At 46.8% G+C, this 23,097-nt stretch overlaps 1 protein-coding gene across 1 annotated transcript in view; it reads right to left on the reverse strand.

Moving 5' to 3' along the window:
* CALN1 (calneuron 1) overlaps positions 1–23,097 on the reverse strand; it is a gene marked incomplete at both ends in the record, with an annotated part of 116,893 nt that overhangs the window by 73,699 nt on the left and 20,097 nt on the right. The window contains one exon of the mRNA XM_082008614.1: positions 246–389. Coding sequence (XP_081864740.1) covers positions 246–389 — 144 coding nt within the window. The remainder of the gene's footprint in view (positions 1–245; positions 390–23,097) is intronic.

The raw sequence follows: 23,097 nt of genomic DNA on the forward strand, positions 1-23,097 counted from the left end.
TGGACACATAAAAGACGCTCCATCTCACTTGGGTGGGTTGCCCAAGAGGCAGGTTTATCTGCAGGAGGTTGATGGCTCACAGTCGTCTGCCCTTTCCTTGCTGTGGTGAAAGGCAAAGTTTCACAGCTTCCCCTCCAGACCATCCTTGGTGACCACAAACTCTTTGAGCCAAAAACATGGCCTGCAATGCACTGGGAAAGCCCTCCTCCACCAGTAACAGAGAAGAACCAACAGTGAGGACTTACCATCCATGTCAAGGCGTTGCATGATAATCGCCAGCTCCACCTCACTGGGCATGTATCCCAAGGAACGCATTGCCATGCCCAGCTCCTGCTTGGATATAAAACCATTCCCATCCCTGTCCAGCACCCGGAAAGCTTCACGGATTTCTGTAAAGGAGAAGGAAGAAGAGAGGAGTTGTTATGGTGGAGGACTCCCTGGTCAACACATTTGCACACATGGGACACAGAAGCAGCATATATTGCATTTTCTAATGTTAATGATGCATATTTGACAATTTCAAGTCAGTGTAATCATGATATGTTCATGCACACATATATACTTGTCTGTGTGCACTCATGCCTCTGTATGCAGATGGATCCATACAATAGCATCCACACTTAACACTGCCTGTTTTCTGTGCTAAATATTCCATGCAAAATTATTTATTCATTAAACGTTGAACTCCTTCACTTTCTGTAACGTCTGCCCTGGACTGGTGCGGGTGAGCCATCCCGATCTATAGGAAATCCTCCTTGCATACAGCTGCACAGCGAACCCCAGCTACGGGGGCTTCTCCACCAGCCCTTCTCCAAGCCCCTCAGCATGTCTGCAAGGCAGATTTACTTTATGTGACATGGGCAGACCAAGCTCTGACTTTCTCAAAAAAAACTACATGAAGACGAACATCTGGGTGCTGACTGCCTCCCCTGCAGGGTACGGAGCTCTGCAGCCAAAGCCTGGATGCGTATGTTCTCCCTTGTCTGATAAATGCAGATGTACATCTTTTAAACCATACCTGGGCAATTTCCATCTCTGACTCCTCTTCACAGCCTTTCTCTAATTTATAACTGTTTTACAGCAATAAACAGCCTCAGATAAATAAAAATGCTAACGGCATCAAAGGAATCACTTCCATCATTCTTCCTCAGCCTGGCTCAGCTTCTGACATCTGACTTTGTTTTGCTTTTTAATTCTGGCATATCCCCCTCCAGCCATTAATATCTGCTCTCCACTCATGCAGCCCACCAAAGGACTCCTGTGCATCCACCACCTTGACAGCTCTGCACATTTCCCGCTCCTCATGGACCTCTCAACTTGAAGACCCACCACCAGGCTCCCCAGATCTGACTGTTGCAAAAGCCAAACAGCAATTTTAACATTCCAGCCAGCTGGGAGCCTGTTTACTTGAAAGGATTTGGTTGGAGGTGGGGAGAGTAAGAGGCGCTGATTTCTTAGTCTTGGTTAAATGGATTTTGCACCATGCCGTGGAGAGGAAAACACAAGATGCTTTATCATATCTCTTCTGGGAATGAGGATATATGAAAACCCAGCATGCTGGGGCCCGCTGAAACATTGCTCAGAGGAGTTTAATCCTCACGTGAAAGAATTTCATTGAAGAAGTGGGAGGGAAAACTCAGCAGGGTTTTTTTTTGGGGGAAAAAAAAAACTAATTAAAAAATACTCTATCCTCTATCAGGAAACAGATTGGATGGAAAAAGTTTGGTCAGCCTTGGGTAGTTCAGGCACTAAGCATCGCATGAAAAAAGATTCTCAGTCCTGCCATGGACTCCTGGCATGTCACCTCCCTCTGCCTCCTGCTCCCAGGTGCAAGGGAGGCACCAGCCCGCTGCAGCGCGGCCGCGTGAGAGGCAACTGATGGTGCTCCCGGGCGAAAGCTGGGAGCATCGTAACCCACCAGGAAATGGTTTCAGTGACGTCTTTGCTGTCAGGTTATTTAAAGCTCTACAATTCAAAGGCTGTTTCTAAATCACCTCCCATCAAAGTTCAGCACCTCCCTTGACAACATCAGTGCGTTAGCAAAGTCTGCTCCAGTTTCCATGTGCTGCTTCCTGCCGCGTGCACTACGCTGGTGATGTGCCAGGGCCAGGGCACCTCCATGACCCACTGCTTAATCTTCAACACAACAGTGGATATCGTAATGAGATATGATCAATTTTTAATCCAGCCAAAGAGCCCATTGACGCAAAAAGGGAAGATCCTATTAATTCCAATGAATATTGGGCCAGATCTGTAATAGTTACGCTTTGGGTTCAGGTATGCATCAACTGTGGCTTCTTTAAACTTAAATGCTTCACCTTGTCTCCCTGCCAGCCCAAGCTGCTGTAAGCTTGGCAATATGAGAAGATGGTGAGGTTTGCTCAAAGCAAGCTCGGCTGGAAGTATCGGTACATAATGCAAAGAGCCTTTGGAGTAGGAACGAATCCCATTAGACACTGCCAGCTGTAGTGAAATCTATTTTCATATGCTGTGCTGAAAGCTAAAGTGCAGTAAATATTACATCGAAGTCAATTAATTTTAAAATAAACTTTTGACAGCTGAAGACGAAAGAACTAAAAATATTGCAAGGAGATGAGAAAGTATTTTAGAAAATAAAACATGAGTCTACCTTCAGAAAAGTTTACATGTGAGTTAGACTGATCCAAATTGCATGAATAAATTACGTCTGCACAAGGGCTCTGTTGTTGGATATCTGGATGCCAATGTCTAGTGAATATCCTCTCCAGATACACTGATTTCAGAAGGTGAATTTAACAGCACTGCAAGCTTCGAGCCTTGATCAGAAGAGAAAACCCCACACATTTGGGGTCCAGCTCTGTTCCATACCTCTTACAAAGCTGAACTTTTGACCAAGCCCAAAAGATCCATCCCACATCAACTCCTGTCCCCAAATGGAGCTTTTTTTCACTCATCACTCTATAAATACCACTTGTGCAGAGGTATATCTGAAGAGCTATTTATATGTTGAACACACTGTACATGAAGCAGCTATGAGCTCAGACAGTGCCTCCTCTTTATCTCTACATGTAACACCACCTCTTTATCAACTTTTCTTTATAGTGGTCCTTCTCCTGCAACGTACTTGCAGGTGCTGTCTTGCACAGCATCCACAGTGTGAGCCACTGGGCTGAGCACCCTCCCCAAACGCAGCCCCACCAGCTCTTCCCGCCGGCACTGCCGAAGAGTCAGTCCCAAACAGTGGTCCATGAACCTGTGGCACCCTGGCTGGCCCTCACCTTTACTTCCAGCTGTTAAATTTCATTACCCAAAGCTAAAAATACATCAGCACTTTCCCCATATGACTTTCCCAAAGAAGTCACCATGGCAACTGATGCTCCTGGCTCAGAACTGGGAGCGGATGTGGTCCATGGAGTAAATCTCTCAACAAAGACATTGCTGGGGCTTGGGAGAAATTTTGAGACCTCTTCCATTTTGGCTGGAAGCTGCTCTGCACAGGGATGCTTTACCCTGGTCAAGAAACACAGAACTGTGTTTCACCCTTTAAAAGGGTGAGTAAGGATAACGGGGGGAGCGGGTGTCAAAGCGATGCTGCCCCAGCTGCTGCCTTTCCCCTCACCCAGCCTGGCTGGCAGCAGAGCCTCTACACCCAACCGAGCACATATACTCAGATTACACCTCCTCTGGGCTGTTAGCAAATACTAATATTTATTCCCCTTTCCACTATATAGTATCTTGTTTTACTCCCAAATGTAGGCAGCTGACACAGAACTTCATTAGAGGATGAAAGGGAAAAAAGAAGAGAAAACACAGAAATATGCAGAGAACAGAAATTGGCCCATTTTGCTGGTGATGGCACTGGCCTGAGCCTCAGGAAACGTCACTTCTTCTCAAGGAGCCCAAGCTAGGATCTGAGTGCTCTTTTCCATGTCTCAGTTTCCCCAGCCCCTGGGGCTAGTGAGACTGCTCCTCTATACAAGGTGATTTTGACATAAAGGTGCTCACCCGACAGGCAAGCAGTACTGTGCCATCTCACTCCCAGAATTATCTCAAACAGCAGCAGCAAGCAACGGTGCTGCAGAGAAACAGGCTTTGTCAGATGGACCATACATGATGCTTAATGCTGAACATCGTTCAAGGGAAAGAGGGGTGAGAAGGCATCAGCACCTGGCCCCACCCTAACATCTTTGTTAATGATCTCAAAGGGGGAGTGGCCACAGCATTAATTAAGTTCCCAAATGATTCAGGGCTGGAAAGAATTGCCAGGACCAAAAGCCCAGCCAGAAAGAAGGAGCGCTGTGTGAACGGGCCGAGATTTGGGAGCAGAAGGGCCATCGCCAGAGTCAGCTGGGCTGAGGCAGGTGCGGTGAGCTGGGTTTGAAGGCACGTTTCTCAGGAAAGGTTAGCTCAGTGTTATTCTTTTTTTCCCCAGGTGAGGATTTATGTTCCACGGGAGCCAAGAGCACAGCACTTGTGTCTCTGAGTTGTTTGAGTATTCAAAAGCTGGGGGGGGGGGGGGTTGCTTTTAATTAATTCCCCCTCTTTCCTCATATTTAACAGCTGCACCTTCCAGCTTCCCTGTTCTGGACCACATGGCCACACCCTTGGGAAGAAAGAAAGGAAGAATCAGGGAAAAGGGTGATTTTTTTTAATTACCTTTCTGAAGGGTGCAAAGCAAGACCGTTGTCGGAGTCGGACCTGGCACCCAGCCTAGAAAGTCGTCAACCCTCTCTATCTGCATCCAGAAAGTTCCAAAGACAATGTCCTCCCCAACCCGCTCACGCCGCGCCCGCTCCAGCCCTTCCCTTCAGAACACCTTTCCTGCTGCCCTGGGCCTGACCTTGCGCTCCCTTCCCCGGCTCATCCCTCCTCCAAGTTCGGCAGCAGGTTTATTTACAGATGATTTCCCTCTGCCTGGTAACTAGAGGCAGCCGTCATTATTTCTTGTTTTGCTTCCTGAATGAGAATGAATAATGGGACATTCAGCCTGAGCCCTCAGTGTCCACCCTCGGGCACTGCAGATGGTTTCAGGTTATTTCACTGGGTATAAATACCACCGTAATAGGTTTTGTAATTACACTGTAACTACCACGCCCTAAGCGCACCGTAATTACAATCAGAGTCCTATATGGTTATTTTCATTAGTATGATAAGAGAAGAAATACCACCACCCGAAATCTTGCAAGTCATCTCATTCACTTAATTGCAGGTTTGGGCACCAAAGTACAAACTGAATGATCTAAAAGCTGCAAATAGCACATCCTTGAGTGAACTCTTAAGTGAGTCTGGTAACTACTATGTTTAAAAAAAAATGGAAATTTCCATCCCTCCATCTGCTATTCTTACGCTTGTGGTTTTTTTGCTGCAAATTGCAACCAAGTGTCAAAATAACGACATTTTTCATCTAATGGAAACGCCCCCCCCCCAACATATTCCAATTGAAAGTGTCAAAATATTTCACTCAGTTATTCTCAATCTCAGCAAAACAGTTCAGCATCCCCAGATCAAACTCTTTCGCTGCAACCTGGAGCCGCATCTACCTGAATGGCTGCAGCATCTTGACGAGGCTCAGGCATCAAGTCCTGTCAGCGTCACCAAAAACTTGTAAGGACCAAAACCACGCAAGGACCAAGGCTGCAGTTGGAAACGGGGCATAAACACCCAGATTTAATAGTGGCCTCGGCGCTACAGCGGCTCAGATAGACACAGTTATTGCCAAATGGGCAAAGCGAGCCGGTGCTAGTCAACTTGACAAAGTACGTCAGCTCAGAAAGGTCTGCCTCAAAACTAAGTGCCTCGTCTGGTTTTTCCTTAGAGGGATTTTTTCATACATAATTTGGCAGATTTTTTTTCCTTCCCCAGGAAAAAATGATTTGTGGAAATGACATTTCCTATGGTTATGTTCCTAAACACATTTAACACTTGCCAAGTAACCTGCGGGAACACCCCATTACCATGTAAATGCGCAGCATAAAGGCTGTCTGCTGCTACCAGATACTCTCTTAAATGGAAGCTTTTAGTGCAAGCAGCAGGGCTGGACTGGGAATACTTGAGGATGTTTCCTCCGAAGGCAGGCTGGTGTGGACAGCAGCACCCAAACTCCTTCGCACAAGCCTGCTCCGCTGACGTGGCTGCATCGCTTCTGCAGGTGGCACGCGCTGAGCAGCCTGTGATTGCATGAGCCCCGCAGCATCGCACGGAGCCAGCGGGTAAGCGCCATGCTGAAAGCCAGATGTCAGAAGACTTTGGCAAAATAGCAGCTTCCCCTCTTCCCTATAAATTTCCCTATCGTGGACAGAATTTCATCCAGGAGACGAACAGCGCTCTCCTTCAGCTCCTCCTGACACCGACAGAAGGATGCATGGGGTTGGAGATGCTGTGCTGTGGCCCTCACCATTAAATGATGCAGAATAATCCAGTTTCCAGTGCCTGAAAAAGGTACAGGCTGGTCCTGAGTGGTGAGGGACGAACTCAGAACGAAAGACGGGAGGAGGAGGCCAGAGAGAATGCAAATGGTCAAGCTGCCAGGCAAGAGAAGAGCAGGGCTCAGCTCATGGAGGTGCTTTGATTTCTATCTGCGATGGACTGAGGAGACCAGGAAGATGGAGGGGACATCCCAGGGACAGAGAAAAGCTCTTTCAGGTGAAGAGCAATATTGGCCCAAGAACAAATGGATATGAGAAAATTTAGCCTGATAATTAGAAGAACATTTCAGAGGTGAGCAACAACCGCAGCATTTCAAAATGAGGCTTCACCCGTTCTGGGCAGCTTTGATTTCTGTGACTGAGTCACCTCTAGCAGCAGGAACCAGCTTCAGGGACTTCTTCCAGCCCATGCCCCTACTCCTCAGCATGCTGAGAAAATTTTTACTCCAAGTATATCAGTGCACACTGCAGCAGTCAGCATAAAGCCAAGGTGATTTCATATTAATTCTTACATGAGGGATCATGTACTGAGGCTCATCCTCTGCCAATCCCTGTTTGAAAACTTTGCTCAGATCTCTGGTCCTCCTTGCTGCATCCTTGGCTCTGTGGTTCCACTCTCAACCAAATGGCACATAATGTGGGTCTTTTTTTAAGCATCCACAATCAAACAAGTCATTATAAATAGCAGCATTAAGATGGGTGTTGGCCGCATAAGCAAATCTCTAATTTCTATTCATTGGTTGGAAAGCATCTGTTCGAAGGTCTCAGCATTTTATGCAAGACTCCACTGCATATTACGGTCATTCTGCAGGAGGTGGATGTGGAGCCAGCACTGTGCCTCATGCCATTTCCAGAGAGGCATTTTGGTCTCCTGGCACAAGCCATAGGACCCTATGTGCCTGCAGGCATGTTGCGTGGGGTATTCAATGCAACCATCGGGAGTCATCCTTCTTTTGACTTGATCCACACACAAAATTCTGCAGCTAAGAGAAAGGAGAGGGATATGTACCTCCAAACACACAGACTGGGGCAAAATATGTAAATTCAGAGCATTCTACAAGTCCTGCACAATCTCCTCTTGTGTTTCTTTTGTTCTTCTCCTGTCATGGATTATTGACCTGCTGGAAAATGCTTTGCGAACAGCCCCAGAGGCCCATGCCTCTTTGTGTCCAGGCAGCTGCAGCTCAGCCACTGCACATGGTTGGTGAAAGTCACTTCTGTCCTTGCGTGGACCCTGCACTGGTTGGGCTTAGTCTTCTCCAGCTCTGGTCTCTGTGACGGGACTGTTACAAGGGTGGGCAGTCGGACTCAGGGCTTTTGTGAGGATTCCTGGAAGTGTCACAGCAGTGGATGTTCAAGGTAGAGTAAAAATTTATTACTCATTCTTGATGGAAAAGGAAAAGGAAAAGGAAAAGGAAAAGGAAAAGCAGCTCCTAACAATGAAGGAAGATGAACACTCTGAAAGCAGATAAATTTACGATGCATGCTACAACTTTTGTTTACAACTTAAGAACATGTTACTAAAAAGGTGAATAAGGAGAGAATGGATTTACACTGTTTTTCGAAGAAACCTCAATCTCTTCTTTCACCAGTTCTTTTTATTAGGAAACAATCTTTATCCTTCCCTCATCTTTACATACAGCAGGCACAAAACATTCTCCCTCCCATGACACTACACCACTTCAGAAAACCTCATGCACAGTATGTATTCTCCTGGGAACAGTTGAGCCATGTAGAGAATTGTTTAACTTCACAACATTTTTTTAAGCTGCCTAGACATAAACCTATACTATCTGGGAGCTGCTGATTTAGTTTATTGACATGAATACTCAATTCATCATCAGAAGTGAAACACTTACTGGACATAAATAGGTAATGAGCTTAAGACCCTACCTTGGAGCACCTCCGAGAACAGGAGTGATTTGATTCAAGATTGCTTAGGGATGACTCACATTAGTGCTGAATAGATAATGGCTGCCCATCTTTTCTTTTTTTTTAATATATATAATTTGCATCCTGTACTGATTTACTGCTAGAACAGTCTTCATACATTTCTTAGCAAAATGAGAGTTTCAGTCTGCAGTCTTGCCTGGCAATAACTGCATAGGAAATATAACCTCTTGCATCATTTGTAGCTCTTCCCTAGAATTTGCAAAGGTGGCTTAATTAGACTTTGAGCACTCTCTGTTGGAAATTTACTGCACAATATTCAAATGTAGGTACCTGCCATTTAGAATAATGTCCTTGAAACAGCTATGCAGAGACCCATTTGTTACAAGCGTCTCAAACACCCAGAGAGTTGGCTCTGACAAAGTTGATAAGTTGTCATCCTTTTTCCCATCGCAAAACAACCCCCGAGTCAGGACAAGCAGTACCTGTGGCAAGTTTTACTAGAGTTCAATTGCTTTCCCAGTCCCTCTGCCTTTAATTAACTTCCACATGGCTACCCAGTCGCACATTAAACACAACTTAATACATCCTTACGACAGTTATACTAAGGACCAGAGAAGCATCTCGGTCCCTGGCAGTGGCTGCTCAGGGCTTATGAGATGGGCTCGCACACCTGTAAGGCCGCGGCGAGATATTGTTCATTGCTCTTCCACAGACTCCTCCAGGTGGGATGGGAGCAGCACCTTCAGCATCCCCCCATTCCCTTTCCAGTCAGCAGATTTAACACCTGGTCCTTAAATTTATTCCCACTGCTTGTTTCTCCGGTATCACCACTCAAGGTGAGAGACTGCCCCTTGGAAGGACCACACTATACCTATGATTTAATGCTTTTCAGTTCAAAGTTGCCTGTTCCTATGCATTTTCTGTTCCCCAAGTCCCAGAATCCACTCCATCCTGGAAAAAAGACAGTTTTTCTCCTTAGAACCAAAGTGACTGTAACATATAAATTGCCTCACTAAGAGCATACCTTGTGAACAGGAGCTGAGCAAAACAAATCTGACTTTAACAGACTCTCCAGTTCTCCCTTTTCACCATTTCGAGGCTCAGGAATACGAGCTTCATCCTACAAACAACAATCCTGTCTCAAAAGGAGGAGAAATGCAGAGCTAGTTCAATTTTGAAATTAAAATTTCTGGGAAACACTCAATAACGCCGGAAATGCTATCTTGGTCTGAGTGCCAGAAATTACAATTAGAAATTTCTGCTATTTATTCAGAGAAGCCCAAAGTCTAATGCAGGGAAATTAATTCTTATTTTTCCCTTGCTTTGGGCCAGTTTTTCCCCTTATTTTCACTTTCAGTTGCACAGTAAAAATGGGAAACTCTTTGTCTTCTCTGGATGACAATCATGATAGTCTCCGAACGCCACTGAGCACTTTTACCTCAAGGTGGTCTTCATATGTCCACAAATCCCTCAGAAACCAGTAACAGCCTGAGAGAAGAGACAGGCTATACACCTCGCTCCTCATTACCTGAACCCTCCACTGCCCCCGTTGATACCTATTATTGGCACTGAAAATTCCCTTAGTTACCCAGACAGACTCAGAATCGCCATCAGATAAAGACTGCTTTGAAGACCAGATAAAACCAAAGGCTGCAGGCTCTTGGTAATGCAGACAGATGTGAGAGCTCATTGCAGGAGAAGGCAGAAGAACGGTGATGGAGCAACCCTGGATGCAGGCAGGAGAGATGCGGCGGAGGCGCTGCCCGAAACGTGAGCTCTGCCGGGTGGTAAATTACAATCCTGCACTTGGTTGGGTTTTGGGCAGCTCAGCTGCACACTGCCTCTTCCTCAGCCTTATGGCAGCTGTGATCAGGCCACGATGGATCAGAAGGGTTAATTTCAAATATTCTGGCTGAAAGAAAGGGGAGGAAAATACTGCAATAATCTGTCCTTTGGTTTGCTTTTCTTTTGGTGGCTTTGCAGCGTAACAAAACCAAAGCTCATCTATCTTCCCTGTTCAGGAATTGGTTCCAGAAAAGGCTTCACTGCAGTGAAATCCCCATATTTTGTGGCCATGTTATTTAGTATTTTAAAAAGTGAAATTGTAAATTCAAAATTAAATATTGCAGCATTACTAAAATGAAGCTCTTCTGTTATTTTCCGTTGAAAAGTCCATTGTCAACAGGGAATGTAATCAAATCTGCATTTTTCTGACGGAAAACTTTTCCACCAGAAGAATTACAATCAGCTTGAGCTCCTCAGCTCCCTCCATATTTTTTGGTCCAAGTTTATTGCTTCACAAAGTATAAAGCAATTTGAGAAAGCTTTTCCCAATGTGACTGCAAAGCATTGTTGGAACATACTCATTTAGGGACAGGAAGCACCGAAACACACCACAGCAATGTTTTCAGCCCATGAGGAAAGCCGATATATCTTCAGCATTTTTTTTAGCAATTCCAAAGCATTTCCTTATGCATAAAGCAGAAAACTCACTGCAATCACTAAAAAGTCTGAATTTTGCCCTGGAGCTACATTATCTGAGATTTTTGTTCTCTCTGGTTGAAGGCGCATCTATAACAGTAGAAGCTATTCTGATACTGAATTAAGATCTATTGGAGAGGAATGGAAATTTCTGTGGTCTTTATCTCTGGGCAGCACCCAGCCACATGTCCTGGAATTTGGGACATGCTCTATTGTTCTGCATTTGCTAACCCCAACCCGGGTATTGTGCTAGCCCAGGGCTCCCAGGCTGCCATATACAAACCATAAGGGGAGCGCTGCCTACTCAGGCTGCCCATAGACACTCATCAAACACCTGAAAATTTGCTTCTGAGCAGGTCTGCAACGTTGTGCAAAATCAGGGGAGTTGCTACAGGGGTCAGGGTGAAAGTCAAACTAATCTCCTTCTTAAATCCTGTCCAAAATCCTAGAGGTGCTATCTCAGACCATGCGCCACGGGGGTGGGTTATGGCCTGAAAGGCTGCAACTGGGAGGAAAATGAAAGAAATTTTCAGAATATTTTTTGCTAGGTTAACCTCAAAAAGTCTGGTTTGCATTCACACAAGCCTACCCCGGGACATGATGTCTAAAGACAAAGTCACCAGCCAGCCCCAGGGTTTTATAGAATCACAGAATGCTTGGGTTGGAAGGGACCTTTCAAGGCCATCCAGTCCAACCCCCTGCCATGAGCAGGGACATCCCCAACCAGAGCAGGTTGCTCAGAGCCCCGTCCAACCTGACCTGGGATGTTTCCAGGGATGGGGCATCGACCACCTCTCTGGGCAACCTGGGCCAGTCGTTCACTACCCTCATTGTGAAAAATTTTGTCCTTATATCCAGTCTAAATCTGCCCTATTTTAGTTTAAAACCATCACCCCTTGTCTTATTGCTACAGGCCCTGCTAAACAGTCCATCCTCATCTTTCCTATAGGCTCCCTCTCAGCCCTGGCGGCTGCAGGAAGGTCTCCCCGGAGCCTCCTCTGCTCCAGGCTGGCCCCCCCCAGCTCTCCCAGCCTGTCCTCCCAGCAGAGCTGTTCCAGCCCTCGGAGCGTTGCTGGGGCCTCCTCTGGCCCCGCTCCAGCAGGTCCATGTCTTCCTGTGCCGAGGGCTCCGGAGCTGGATGCAGCCCTGCAGGGGGGTCTCCCCAGAGCGGGGAAGAGGGGCAGAATCCCCTCCCTCGCCCTGCTGGCCACGCGGCTTTGGGGGCAGCCCAGGACACGGGTGGCTTCTGGGCTGCGAGCGCACATTGCCGGTTCCTGTCCAGCTTTTCACCCACCAGGGCCCCCAAGTCCTTCTCCATGGGGCTGCTCTCCAGCCCTTTATCCCCCAGCCTGTGCTGATACCAGGGGTTGCCTTGACCCAGGGGCAGGACCCTGCACTTGGCCTTGTTGAACCTCATGATGTTTACACAGGCCCATGCCTTGAGCTCGTGCAGGTCCCTCTGGATGGCATCCTGTCTCTCAGCCGTGTCAACCACACCACTCAGCTTGGTGTCATCTGCAAACGTGCTGAAGGTGCCCTCGATCCCACTGTCTGTGTCATTGATGAAGATATTAAAGAGTACTGGTCCCACTATAGACCCCTGATGGATGCCAGTCGTCACCAATCTCCACCTGCATACTGATCCATTGACCACTACCCTCTGGATGCAACCATCCAACCAATTCCTCATCCACCCAACAGTCCACCCATCAAAGGTGTATCTCTCCAATTTAGAGAGAAGGATGTTGTGGGGGACCATGTCAAAGGCCTTACAGATGTCCAGATAGACGACATCTGTAGCTCTTGCCTTGTCCACTCAGGTAGTCACTACATGACAGAAGTCCTCTAGGTTGGTCAGGCAGGACTTGCCCTTGGGGAAGCCATGCTGGCTGCCTCGAATCACCTCCCAGTCCTCCATGTGCCTTAGCATGGCTTCTAGGAGGATCTGTTCCGTGGTCTTCCCAGGTACAGAGGTGAGGCTGACAGGTTAGTAGTTCCCAGGGTCCTGCTTGCTACCTTTTTAAAAATGGGTGCAGGCACTTCACCTGACTGCCAGGACTTTTCAAATATCATAGAGAGTGGCTTGGCAACTACATCAGCCAATTTCCTCAGGACTCTGGGATGCATCTTGTCACATCCCATAAACTTACATATGTTCAGCTTCCTCAGGTGGTCACAAACCTGATCTTCTCTTACAGCAGGAGCGACTTTGCTCCTTCAGTCCCTGTCTTGCAGGCCATCCCCTCGAGAGGTGTGGGAGGAGAAGTTGCCAGTGAAGACTGACGCAAAAAAGTTGTTGGGTACCTCAGCCTTCTCCTCATCTCTTGTTACCAGTTTACTAGTCATGTTCACTAGCAGGGTACAGTTTTCCTGAACCAAGCCATGCCCAGCCTGATTTTCAGACAAAGAAATCAGACAGAAATGCTATAAAGCCAGTTTAAAACATCTACAGCTGGAAGTGTAAATGGATAATTGAAAGGTACTCACTGATACGAATACATTTACTCTAGTGATCTGGAGACTCCACTGTTGATGGAGATTAAGTGAAGCATGTCAGGTCACTGAGATATGGAGAGACCTGCTCAGGACCCTGATGATGTGAAAGACTTCACCTGCATATCCAGAGAGAGCTTTTGCTTAAAAATGCTTAATAATAGATGGAGGAGAAACTTTTCTGGTTTTCTTTTTACTATGTTTTTCTTTTGCAGAAAACAGGAAAATGTTGTATTAGAAATCTTGCATCTTCCAAACATTCCAGGAGAGCAATTGAAATACTTGCATTTCCTTCCCGTTTGATTATTTGAATGAAACTGTGGTTTCTACATATCAAAGGCACATAAAAATAGAGCATTCCTAAGAATAAATCTCTGTACTTTTTCTATGCTGTGTACCTGAAAGCAGTCCTTGAGAATTCAATTGTAAAATAAATGTTGGAGGCAGGCACAGACAATCCAGCTTAAAAGGGATTTATTTACTCAGAAACTTTAAAGACTGCTTAAATAATGTTGAAGAATTTCTTTATTTTCATTTTAATTTTCTACCTTTCAGTTACATTTTCTTTCTTTTTTTCCTGTCCCAAAGACAGGAATGAGTTTGGCAACTCCTTCTATGGTGAAATGAAGAGAAACATTGCTGGCACCATGGAAAAGAAATGAGATTCGGGCCGTTTGCTAGTACTGAGTGCTTGGACTAGGACATCAAAAAAAGACAAGCTAATTATTTTAGTCCTTGTAGATCATCAGATCTGTTTGGGTGAGGACAGCAGTTAGCAGAGTAACTGCTCTGGTTCTCCAAGAACTCTCTGCTCTCCAACACTCTCTGAAGTCATTCACAGTGGGGTGAACATTCACCGAAGTTCACAGATCAGACCCAAGCGTGATGCTCCCAGGCCATATCGAGGTCACCCGCCTCCCCAACTCTGACGGTGGTACCCATATGATGGTGGAGTTGGCAGCTTGCTCCCTCCATAGAGCCTTCCCTAAGCTTTGAAGAAACCAATGCCAACAGGCAATAAAGTCCCAGTAAGAGTTTGCGTCCTCTGTCTGATGCAGTGAAACACATTTTTTTAAAAAATGCATCTTTTAGGGTTAAAACATCCATTTTACACTGCAGAGCAGGCTCAATGCTTGGTGTAGGAAGATGGACCGTCTGCAGAGGATCCAAACTTCCCCAGCCACTTCAGTCATTCAACTGAGGCAGTCTCTTCCAGCTACAGAAAAGGCTACAAGGACTCTCAGATATCTTCTCGCTCCCTGCTTTCATGAAAATATACCATGCTTTTTCCAGCCGGTGCCCACTGGAGAGCATGTTGTGTAGTCATCCTCCTCCTTCTCCTGGGAGGCTGGTATTTTGGTACTCACGACCAAAAATCCAGCTCCTCCTATAGCTATCAGGTTGTACCCACTGTACACACCATGGGGCATCCTTTGTTGGCTTGGAGACATCTTCATCTCCTCTTGGGCACAGCTGTTCCGTTGGTGGCCTTCAGCCAGTCTACAGGACACCATCCACTAGACAGCAAGTAGTCCACGGAGCACAGGTCCTCATTTCTGGCTGTTTCTAATATGTTGCTTTGCCGTGAATTAAACATTGCAGGCATTTAATAAAATACAGGAAGAATGTCACCAAAAGGAGGAATGAGATTGTAATAGAGACAGAAGAGATCTTCCTTCCCTTGTCTGCAAGAGCTGCACCTCTTACCTGACAGGGTGACCCCACTGTCCAAGATGCAGGTCCTTCAAGCCATGACATGGCTCCTCACCACTAACTAGCAGCCTGCACTGCCTCCTTCTTGCACAGCCCACCTTCACCGACCTATGAACTGTGTCCTGTGACATACGTGGAAGGAACATAAGACACCCAAGGAGATCGTCATGAGAAACCAAAGCTACAGCAGGATTCATGACTCATGGAGCAAGGAAAATTTAAATGGAGAGAAGCCACCAAAAATGAGTGAGAGCACAGGCACACAGTATACAGGATGGCATATGGCCCCTCTCTTCCTTCCACCACCTTTGGTGGAAATGAACCTGCTTTACACCAGTCAAACAAGATGAGGATTTGATCATAGCTCCCATTTCCCTTGTGTTGGTTCCCGGCCAAACTAATGCCAACGTGAGCGCTGAACATGAGAGCTGTCTTCAGAGGTTTTTTGTTCTTGAGAACGAAACAGCAAAAGCTGAAAGTACAGTAAGTCTCTTCGGAGAGGATGGTGTAATTAGCTGGCGTGATATCAAACCTGAATGACTTCTGACATACAATTACAGTGCATCATCTAAGCTTGAAAAAAACATGTAACCTGCCTTTATCATCATTTCACTCTATGTTCACTTGAAACTTTAAAAATATATCACATGTTCACATTTCAGCGTCCATTTCTGCTTTTCCTGGTCCTTGGAACAAATGAACATTTCTAAAAATAACATAAAATCTCATAACCTGAACACATAATCAAGTGCATAGGCTGCAATTGCCTTTCAGACATAATATTAAATTTCAAATGTTTTCCTTCCAACTATGGAGAAGTCCAGCTTAAGCTTTACTTGGGAGGAAATAATCTACGCCCAGCCGTCCATCTCTGTCTGGGAGGCAGAGCAACACCTGAAGTGGGGGAACAGCCTTCCCCAGCATCGCAAGCCAGAGTGCAAAGGTGACAAAGGCAGCTACACCTTGTCTATGTGACTTCAGGTGCTGGTACCCTAATGAATTCCTAGGAAAGATGCTACCAGAATACAGGTTATGGCTGGAAAATCCTCCGGCAGATGTTTGACACTCTTCTTGCTCATCTTCTCTAGATCACTCTCCTCACATGCATCCCAGCTGTCCTCCTGGAGTGCCCTTCCTTGTCCTGGCTGCATCGCTCCCCTCCTCTCCCGCCCCTCGTACCCACTACGCAAGTGTAATCCTTCTCCCCCGGCAACCCATCTCCTCCCACCCTCCGTCTTTGAGTCATTTTTAATTTATTCCCTTTCTCTCATGTCAGCCTCACACTGCCCATTTCAGCTGTTTCTCCAGTTCACTTGTTTCTTCTCCGCTGCCTCTTACTACGGCATGAGAGAGTCCCTAGCTGATCTTCAGCTGTCATTCAAAGCCTCCTTGCCATTCAGGAGCCTGGCACTTCTCGAGACCAAAATGCATTAGGGATGATGTCATGATGAAGCCCAGACACACCTCCCCCCTTTCTCTGCACCCAATGCAGGGTGGGAATTAGGATGAGAGACACAGCCCATTAACGAGGTGGTAATAAAGTCTGCAGCCGCACTACTCCGAGTGTGCTCCACCAGGGTCCGTACGTGGATGGGGGAGCAAATTTACCAGGAAGGTAAATAAGTGACTGTCCTCTCTGAGTCACTGCGGAGCCGGGTGGGTGTTTCTGGGCACTATGAGATCCTGCTTTGCACGGAGGCACAAAGCTGAGGTTGTCCAAGATACACAGGGCAGAGAAGTACTATCTGTTGTAAACATTAAGCCAATTTAATTAAAACATACCTGGCTAAATATCTTAAACATAAAGGGAATTCATTAATAAATCAGACTCAAATGCAGGCATAAGCAGAACCTCACACTGGGTGCAGAGTGATTTATACACAAAAGCAAAATAGATCAGTCTCACATTTCTAGAAAAGGACACCAGATGTCTTTGACGTCATCTAAATTATCTCTATTTTTAAAAGTTACTCTTTTCCATTTGCTGCCAACTCAGAAAGTCCAATTTGCCAAGATAATATATCTAGTGTGGATGAAGATTTCCAAACTTGAAGTATCAGTCTCTTAGCAACCGTAGTACTCTTTGTATTAAAACTGAGCACAGTGAAACTGTCATCTTCTGTAGCCTTTTATGCACCTAATCAGTGAATTCCCATTAAAGACAAAACATTGGAAAAATGGCATTTAGGATTCTAGATGCATATAGAATGTATATAGATACATATATTCCATATTCTCTCTCCACAGAAGGATAGAGTATTTATAGTAGGTAGACATGTCAGGGAAATACGTGGCATATCTTCTTCATGCAAGGAACTAGATAAGAAATGAGACCTGAATGTAACAAAAGGTGCGGCAAGAGCCGATAAGGGAAAAAAAAATAATCATGGAAAGAACTTTTTCTTCCATCTGGGTCTGATTCAAGTTGTGGCCTTTAGGCAGTGGGCAGGGTAAGATAAAAGAAAGCCTCCCTTTTCTTGTCTCCTATGCTTTCAGCCCAGTGCTGGAAGAGCCATTTGATGCCTCCCTTTCTCCAAGCCTACAAGAGTTCTGGAAAGGGCTTTCAACTCCCACATTCACATCTGCTTTTTCCAGCCCAGCACACAAGCTCACGCTCCTGGTAAGCTTTCCTTGGGTAAATAACACTTCCAGGTCCTCTGCAGGAAGTTAGGATGTTGCAGAAGTACATGAAATAATTTTGAACGTAGAAGGGATCACACAAAGCAACTTCTTTCTCTGGGTCTCCTGTCTTTGTGGAGCTCATGAGCTGCCTACCCAGCAATTCTGGGCATTTTCCTTCACAAACATAGACAAAACTTCAGAAAACGAAGTGTAAACATGGGTCCTGACACAGTAGTTCAATACAGGTAGCCTGAGTTGGTTTCTTATCTCCCTGCATCCCTGCAGGGCTGTGGTGCCATCTGAAGACCAAGCCATATCTTCTCCCTCTGACCCCCAGGACTGAGGATGAATGTGGCTTGACTTGGCCAAAATCCCCATCCTCCCTGACCACAGTGTGAGCAGGACCAGACCCATGGCATCTGTGTGTACGAGGACCAGGAGACAGGACCAGCTGGGAGTTCAGGCACCGGCCGCATTCCTCTGCCATGGGCTCTTGAGATGAAGACGCCGGTGGCTAAATCCCACAAGCCGATCCACCAGCCTGCACCGCAGACCACATTCACCTCGATGGTCCATTTGAATTGAAACTCTGGACTGAAAGGAGAGGGAGAAGCTCTCCGAGCTGTGCCTTGCTCCTTCCTGCTGCCTTGACACCACTTCTCACCACAGCCCCATCCCGTGGCAGGGGTGGCCGAGAGCGCGTCCCGGGGACTCCCAAGTGCTGACTATCGCAGGTCATTCAGACCTCCAGACCAGCAGTTGTTGCTCACCAAGCAGCACAACTGCCTCAGGAGGGGCTGGAAGCAAAAGCCTGAGAAGAAACCGACAGGCGGGCGCCTGCCGCTCCACCACCATGCAAACCGGCACAAACAATTCCTTGAAGCTTTTACAAACATAGTGGGACTTGTTTTCTTTTCCCTCTTTCCTGACAGATGAAAAGAAAAGGAAATCAATTCAAACTCCACTCTATTTCAGCTCTGATCTCGGCTCCTCCAAGTATTGCCAGCCTTATTTCTACAGCACTCACAATAGCAGCCCTTGTATAATGCCATTATATCACTGCGGTTGTTATTTATGTCATGATGATTGCATTGCACTCAAGGGCAGAAGGAAGAGACGGTGAGGTCCGTTTAGATTTACAAGATGAAGTAGCTTCCCCATTTTCAACCAGCTGTATTATTCACTGTGGTTTTACTTACTGGCACATGAAAAATGATTGTGAAATGATCTAGAACTGACTGTACAGCACTTGATTTCGAATGCACTTTAAGTAATCAATCTGACAGCGGGCTTTGAGGACCGCCACGCAAGTCCACTACGTGCATACTTCATTTGCTGTCTCAGGTTGCTGAGGGGAGAGCAACTCATTGCTAAAATAAACACTACGGCTAAAGTTTTAATAAAGGAGGGGCTGACGTAGCTGCAGCTCTCGCGTAGCTCATCCTCATCAGCCGCTGTCATTATATCGTTCACCTGTATGCACCGCCTGTCTCTCTTTTAATAGTGTAACAAAGCAAAGAGAGGATTTTATTCGTTATTGTTAACTATTGACTAATTAACTGCAAACACAAGGCATCAGCATGGACATTTAGATAGTACACGCAGAGTCGCAGCAGCAGGCTCAATATATCAACTCAATATACATGTATAATGTGCGCCACAGACACGATACTCACACAGTGCCTACCTCTAAAACTCATAGTCTAGCTAGACTGCAAAGTGGAACCAGTCCCAGATTAAAATTGCATTGAATTTCCCATGGCAATAATGAAGTTGTTTGATAAAATTACTCTGGAAGTATTTCTTGCAAATATTAATCTATTTAGATTCATAAGAAATATAATAAAGAAAAAAACCACCTGACAGCTCCTGGCAGCTTTGCCATTAAATACATAATTAAATTCAAAGTAAACCTAGCCCTTAGTCTAGATACTCAGCACAAAGAAACCAACTTCAGGAAGAAAAAGGCTCCAGCACTAATCCGTTTCCTAACACAACTGCCACACAACTCCCTAAATCGAGCAAGGGGGTGGGCTCGGAACCGTGCCCCACTGGTTACCTGCTCTGGGCTCTTCCAGAGGTGTGCAGCTCCTCTCTGCCGGGAGGGGACAGCTCAAGTACCTGCTCCAACACCTGCACAGCTTAATTCAGAAGTTTGCTGTGAAAACACCTTCGGAGAGAGAGGACCAGGGAAGCATCTCGCTAAGAAACGAGTGACAAGGGAGTCACTTCTAAGTCAGTTCAGAGAAGATGAAGTTTTTAAAAGTTGGGGGGAAAAAAGGTTTCTATTATACTCCCACCCCTCTCCCATGAAAGCAGCTTCTCTCTCACAACAAAAAATACGCTGCTGGTTTGTGTCCCAAGCTGTGATGTAGCTTCTGCTTGCAGAGACTCCCTGCATCTTCTCCAGCTGAGCCCGTGGCACTGGACAAAATCTGCCTGTTATCTTGGAGACATTACTAAACTAAAACATCACCAGAGCTATTAGGAAAGCTGCTGCAAGTTATGCAGGTTGCCAATAGCTCCAGGGGATTTCACAGTGGCCAAGGATAACAAGGAGGGAAATCCCAGCTGTGCTCCTTCCACAGGCCGTATCCCATGTGCCAGCTGCCTGCGGAGGGGAGTTGCTTCCCAGCGCAAGCACACTGGAGGATCCTGGACACAGAGGACCGCTGCTTCACAACCGTGCAATGCAACCCAGCATGTGGGGGAAGGGTAAAGACAGCTACTTGTTCTTCATCCCCATCCGAGATTCTCTTCTAGTGTATTTCAGGAACAGCGAAGAAGAGCAAAAAAGGAGGAAAAACCCCAAGCAGGTCAGCTGGTTCATTGCTATAGCACATCAGCTGCTTTCCCTCTTCTATTCCCTCCCATCTGGTTCACCACACATGCAGTACTACACAAATCCCAGCGAGGGACTGGAAGGGCTCTCACAAGGTCACGTATCCCCTATGTTCACCCAAAGCCTGGATGAAGCTCACCTAGAGCAGCGTTTGTCAAGCTGAGTTCACAACTTCCCAAGGAAGGGTGATGAGGAGAACCTGAAATACTCAAGCCGGACCTTGGGACAACTACATATCTCCAGTCACAAGCAGTGGTTGCGTGTCCATGCCTGTGACTGGCGATAGCAGGCCAGAGTACCTCTGACACTCAGCCAAGGGCCCATCTTCAAACAGTCCCAAGACTTCTCTTCCACAAATTTTTCCAGTACCTTTTCTCATAGAATCATAGAACAGTTTCGGTTGAAGGGACCATTCAAGGACATCTAGTCCAAGCCCCTGCAATGGGCAGGGGCATCCACAACTAGAGCAGATTGCTCAAAGCCCCATCCATATGGACCTTGAATGTTTCCAGAGATGGGGCATCGATCACCTCTCTGGGCAACCTGAGGTTCACCACCCTCATTGTCAAAAAATTCTTCCTTATATCTAGTCTAAGATCTACCCCTTTTTAGTTTAAAACCATCACCCTTGTTCTATTGCAACAGGTCCTGCTAAAAAGTCTGTCCCCATCTTTCCTATAGGCTCCCTCTCAGCCCTGGCAGCTGCAGGAAGGTCTCCCCAGAGCCTTCTCTGCTCCAGACTGAACCCCCCCAGCTCTCCCAGCCTGTCCTCCCAGCAGAGCTGTTCCAGCCCTCGGAGCGTTGCTGGGGCCTCCTCTGGCCCCGCTCCAGCAAGTCCATGTCTTCCTGTGCCGAGGGCTCCAGAGCTGGACGCAGCCCTGCAGGGGGGTCTCCCCAGAGTGGGGCAGAGGGGCAGAATCCCCTCCCTCGCCCTGCTGGCCACGCGGCTTTGGGGGCAGCCCAGGACACGGGTGGCTTCTGGGCTGTGGGCTGAGGGCTGAAGGTGCCCTCGATCCCACTGTCTGTGTCATTGATGAAGATATTAAAGAGTACTGGTCCCACTATAGACGCCTGATGGATGCCAGTCGTCACCAATCTCCACCTGCATACTGATCCATTGACCACTACCCTCTGGATGCAACCATCCAACCAGTTCCTTGTCCACCCAACAGTCCACCCATCAAAGGTGTCTCTCTCCAATTTAGGAGAAGGATGTTGTGGGGGACCATGTCAAAGGCCTTACAGACGTCCAGATAGATGACATCTGTAGCTCTTGTCCACTCAGGTAGTCACTCCATCACAGAAGTCCTCTAGGTTGGTCAGGCAGGACTTGCCCTTGGGGAAGCCATGCTGGCTGCCTCAAATCACCTCCCAGTCCTCCATGTGCCTTAGCACGGTTTCTAGGAGGATCTGTTCCGTGGTCTTCCCAGGTACAGAGGTGAGGCTGACAGGTTGGTAGTTCCCAGGGTCCTGCTTGCTACCTTTTTTAAAATCGGGTGCAGGCACTTCACCTGACTGCCAGGACTTTTCAAATATCATAGAGAGTGGCTTGGCAACTACATCAGCCAATTTCCTCAGGACTCTGGGGTGCATCTTTTCATGTCTCATAGAGTTACATATGTTCAGCTTCCTCAGGTGGTCTCAGACCTGATCTTCCTTTACAGTGGGAGGGACTTTGCTCCTCCAGTCCCCACCTTGCAGTCCGTTCCCTTGAGAGGTCACATGATCACATTTACTTTTGTCTGTCCTGTGGCAAGGAGTTCCATGGTTTAACCATGCAATATGTAATGATCCACTTTCTCTTCCTCTCAAACACCTTCTCCAACTTCCATCTGACATTTTGCAGCTCTTGTTGTGGAATAGACAGCAAACAGTGGTTCCCTGTTCTTGTTCTCCATACTGTTCACCCATTTTATAGACTTAGACTTACCATATCTTCAGCTGTGTTCAGGCTGAAAAGTCTTTGTCTAGCTATCACAAAACATGCTTCATCTAATCTGTCCTTCCAACTTGGCCCATTAAACCATTGCTAAACACTCAGTGGTTATGAGAAACACTGGGCTTTCCACCAAACCCTTCAGAAGACCATCAGTCTGTTACTGAGCCCTTTTCAGTAGAAGAAAATAAACCTCCAGGTCCCCAAAACTGATCCCCTAAATATTGAAGGTGGAATTCCCACACTACCTCACTGCAGCCACCAGCAGTACTGGAAGCAGCTCCCATGGGAACAAGAGCTTCCCCAAGATCACCATGAGCAGGTCACCAGGGCTAGGAGCTTGGTTGCACCCCCATACACCCATGAGAGGGACAGGCTAGTGAGGTCTACTGGGAGGGACTGGGGTCTCATATCCATAGGAGTCCATATCAACCTTCAATATATTCATATGCCCTGTATTCAATGTATTCATATTATCTTAGCTTCTCGATACCACCATGCTACATGCATTTATGCATGCAAGATGTGGGAGGAATGGCTGTTACCTCCACTCCACGGCCAGCCAAGGCCCAGGGAGTGACAGAGACAGATACCTGGACTCCTAACCTAGACACACATGATGGGCCAGCAGTAGCCGTCCATCTCGGCCATCTCCAGTGGGAACCCACCAGACCATTACCACCAACATCCCGTGGAGGTGGAAGCCATAGCTT

The sequence above is a fragment of the Phaethon aethereus genome (genome assembly GCF_964289735.1).
Source record: "Phaethon aethereus genome assembly, chromosome: 19".
Taxonomy (NCBI): domain Eukaryota; kingdom Metazoa; phylum Chordata; class Aves; order Phaethontiformes; family Phaethontidae; genus Phaethon; species Phaethon aethereus.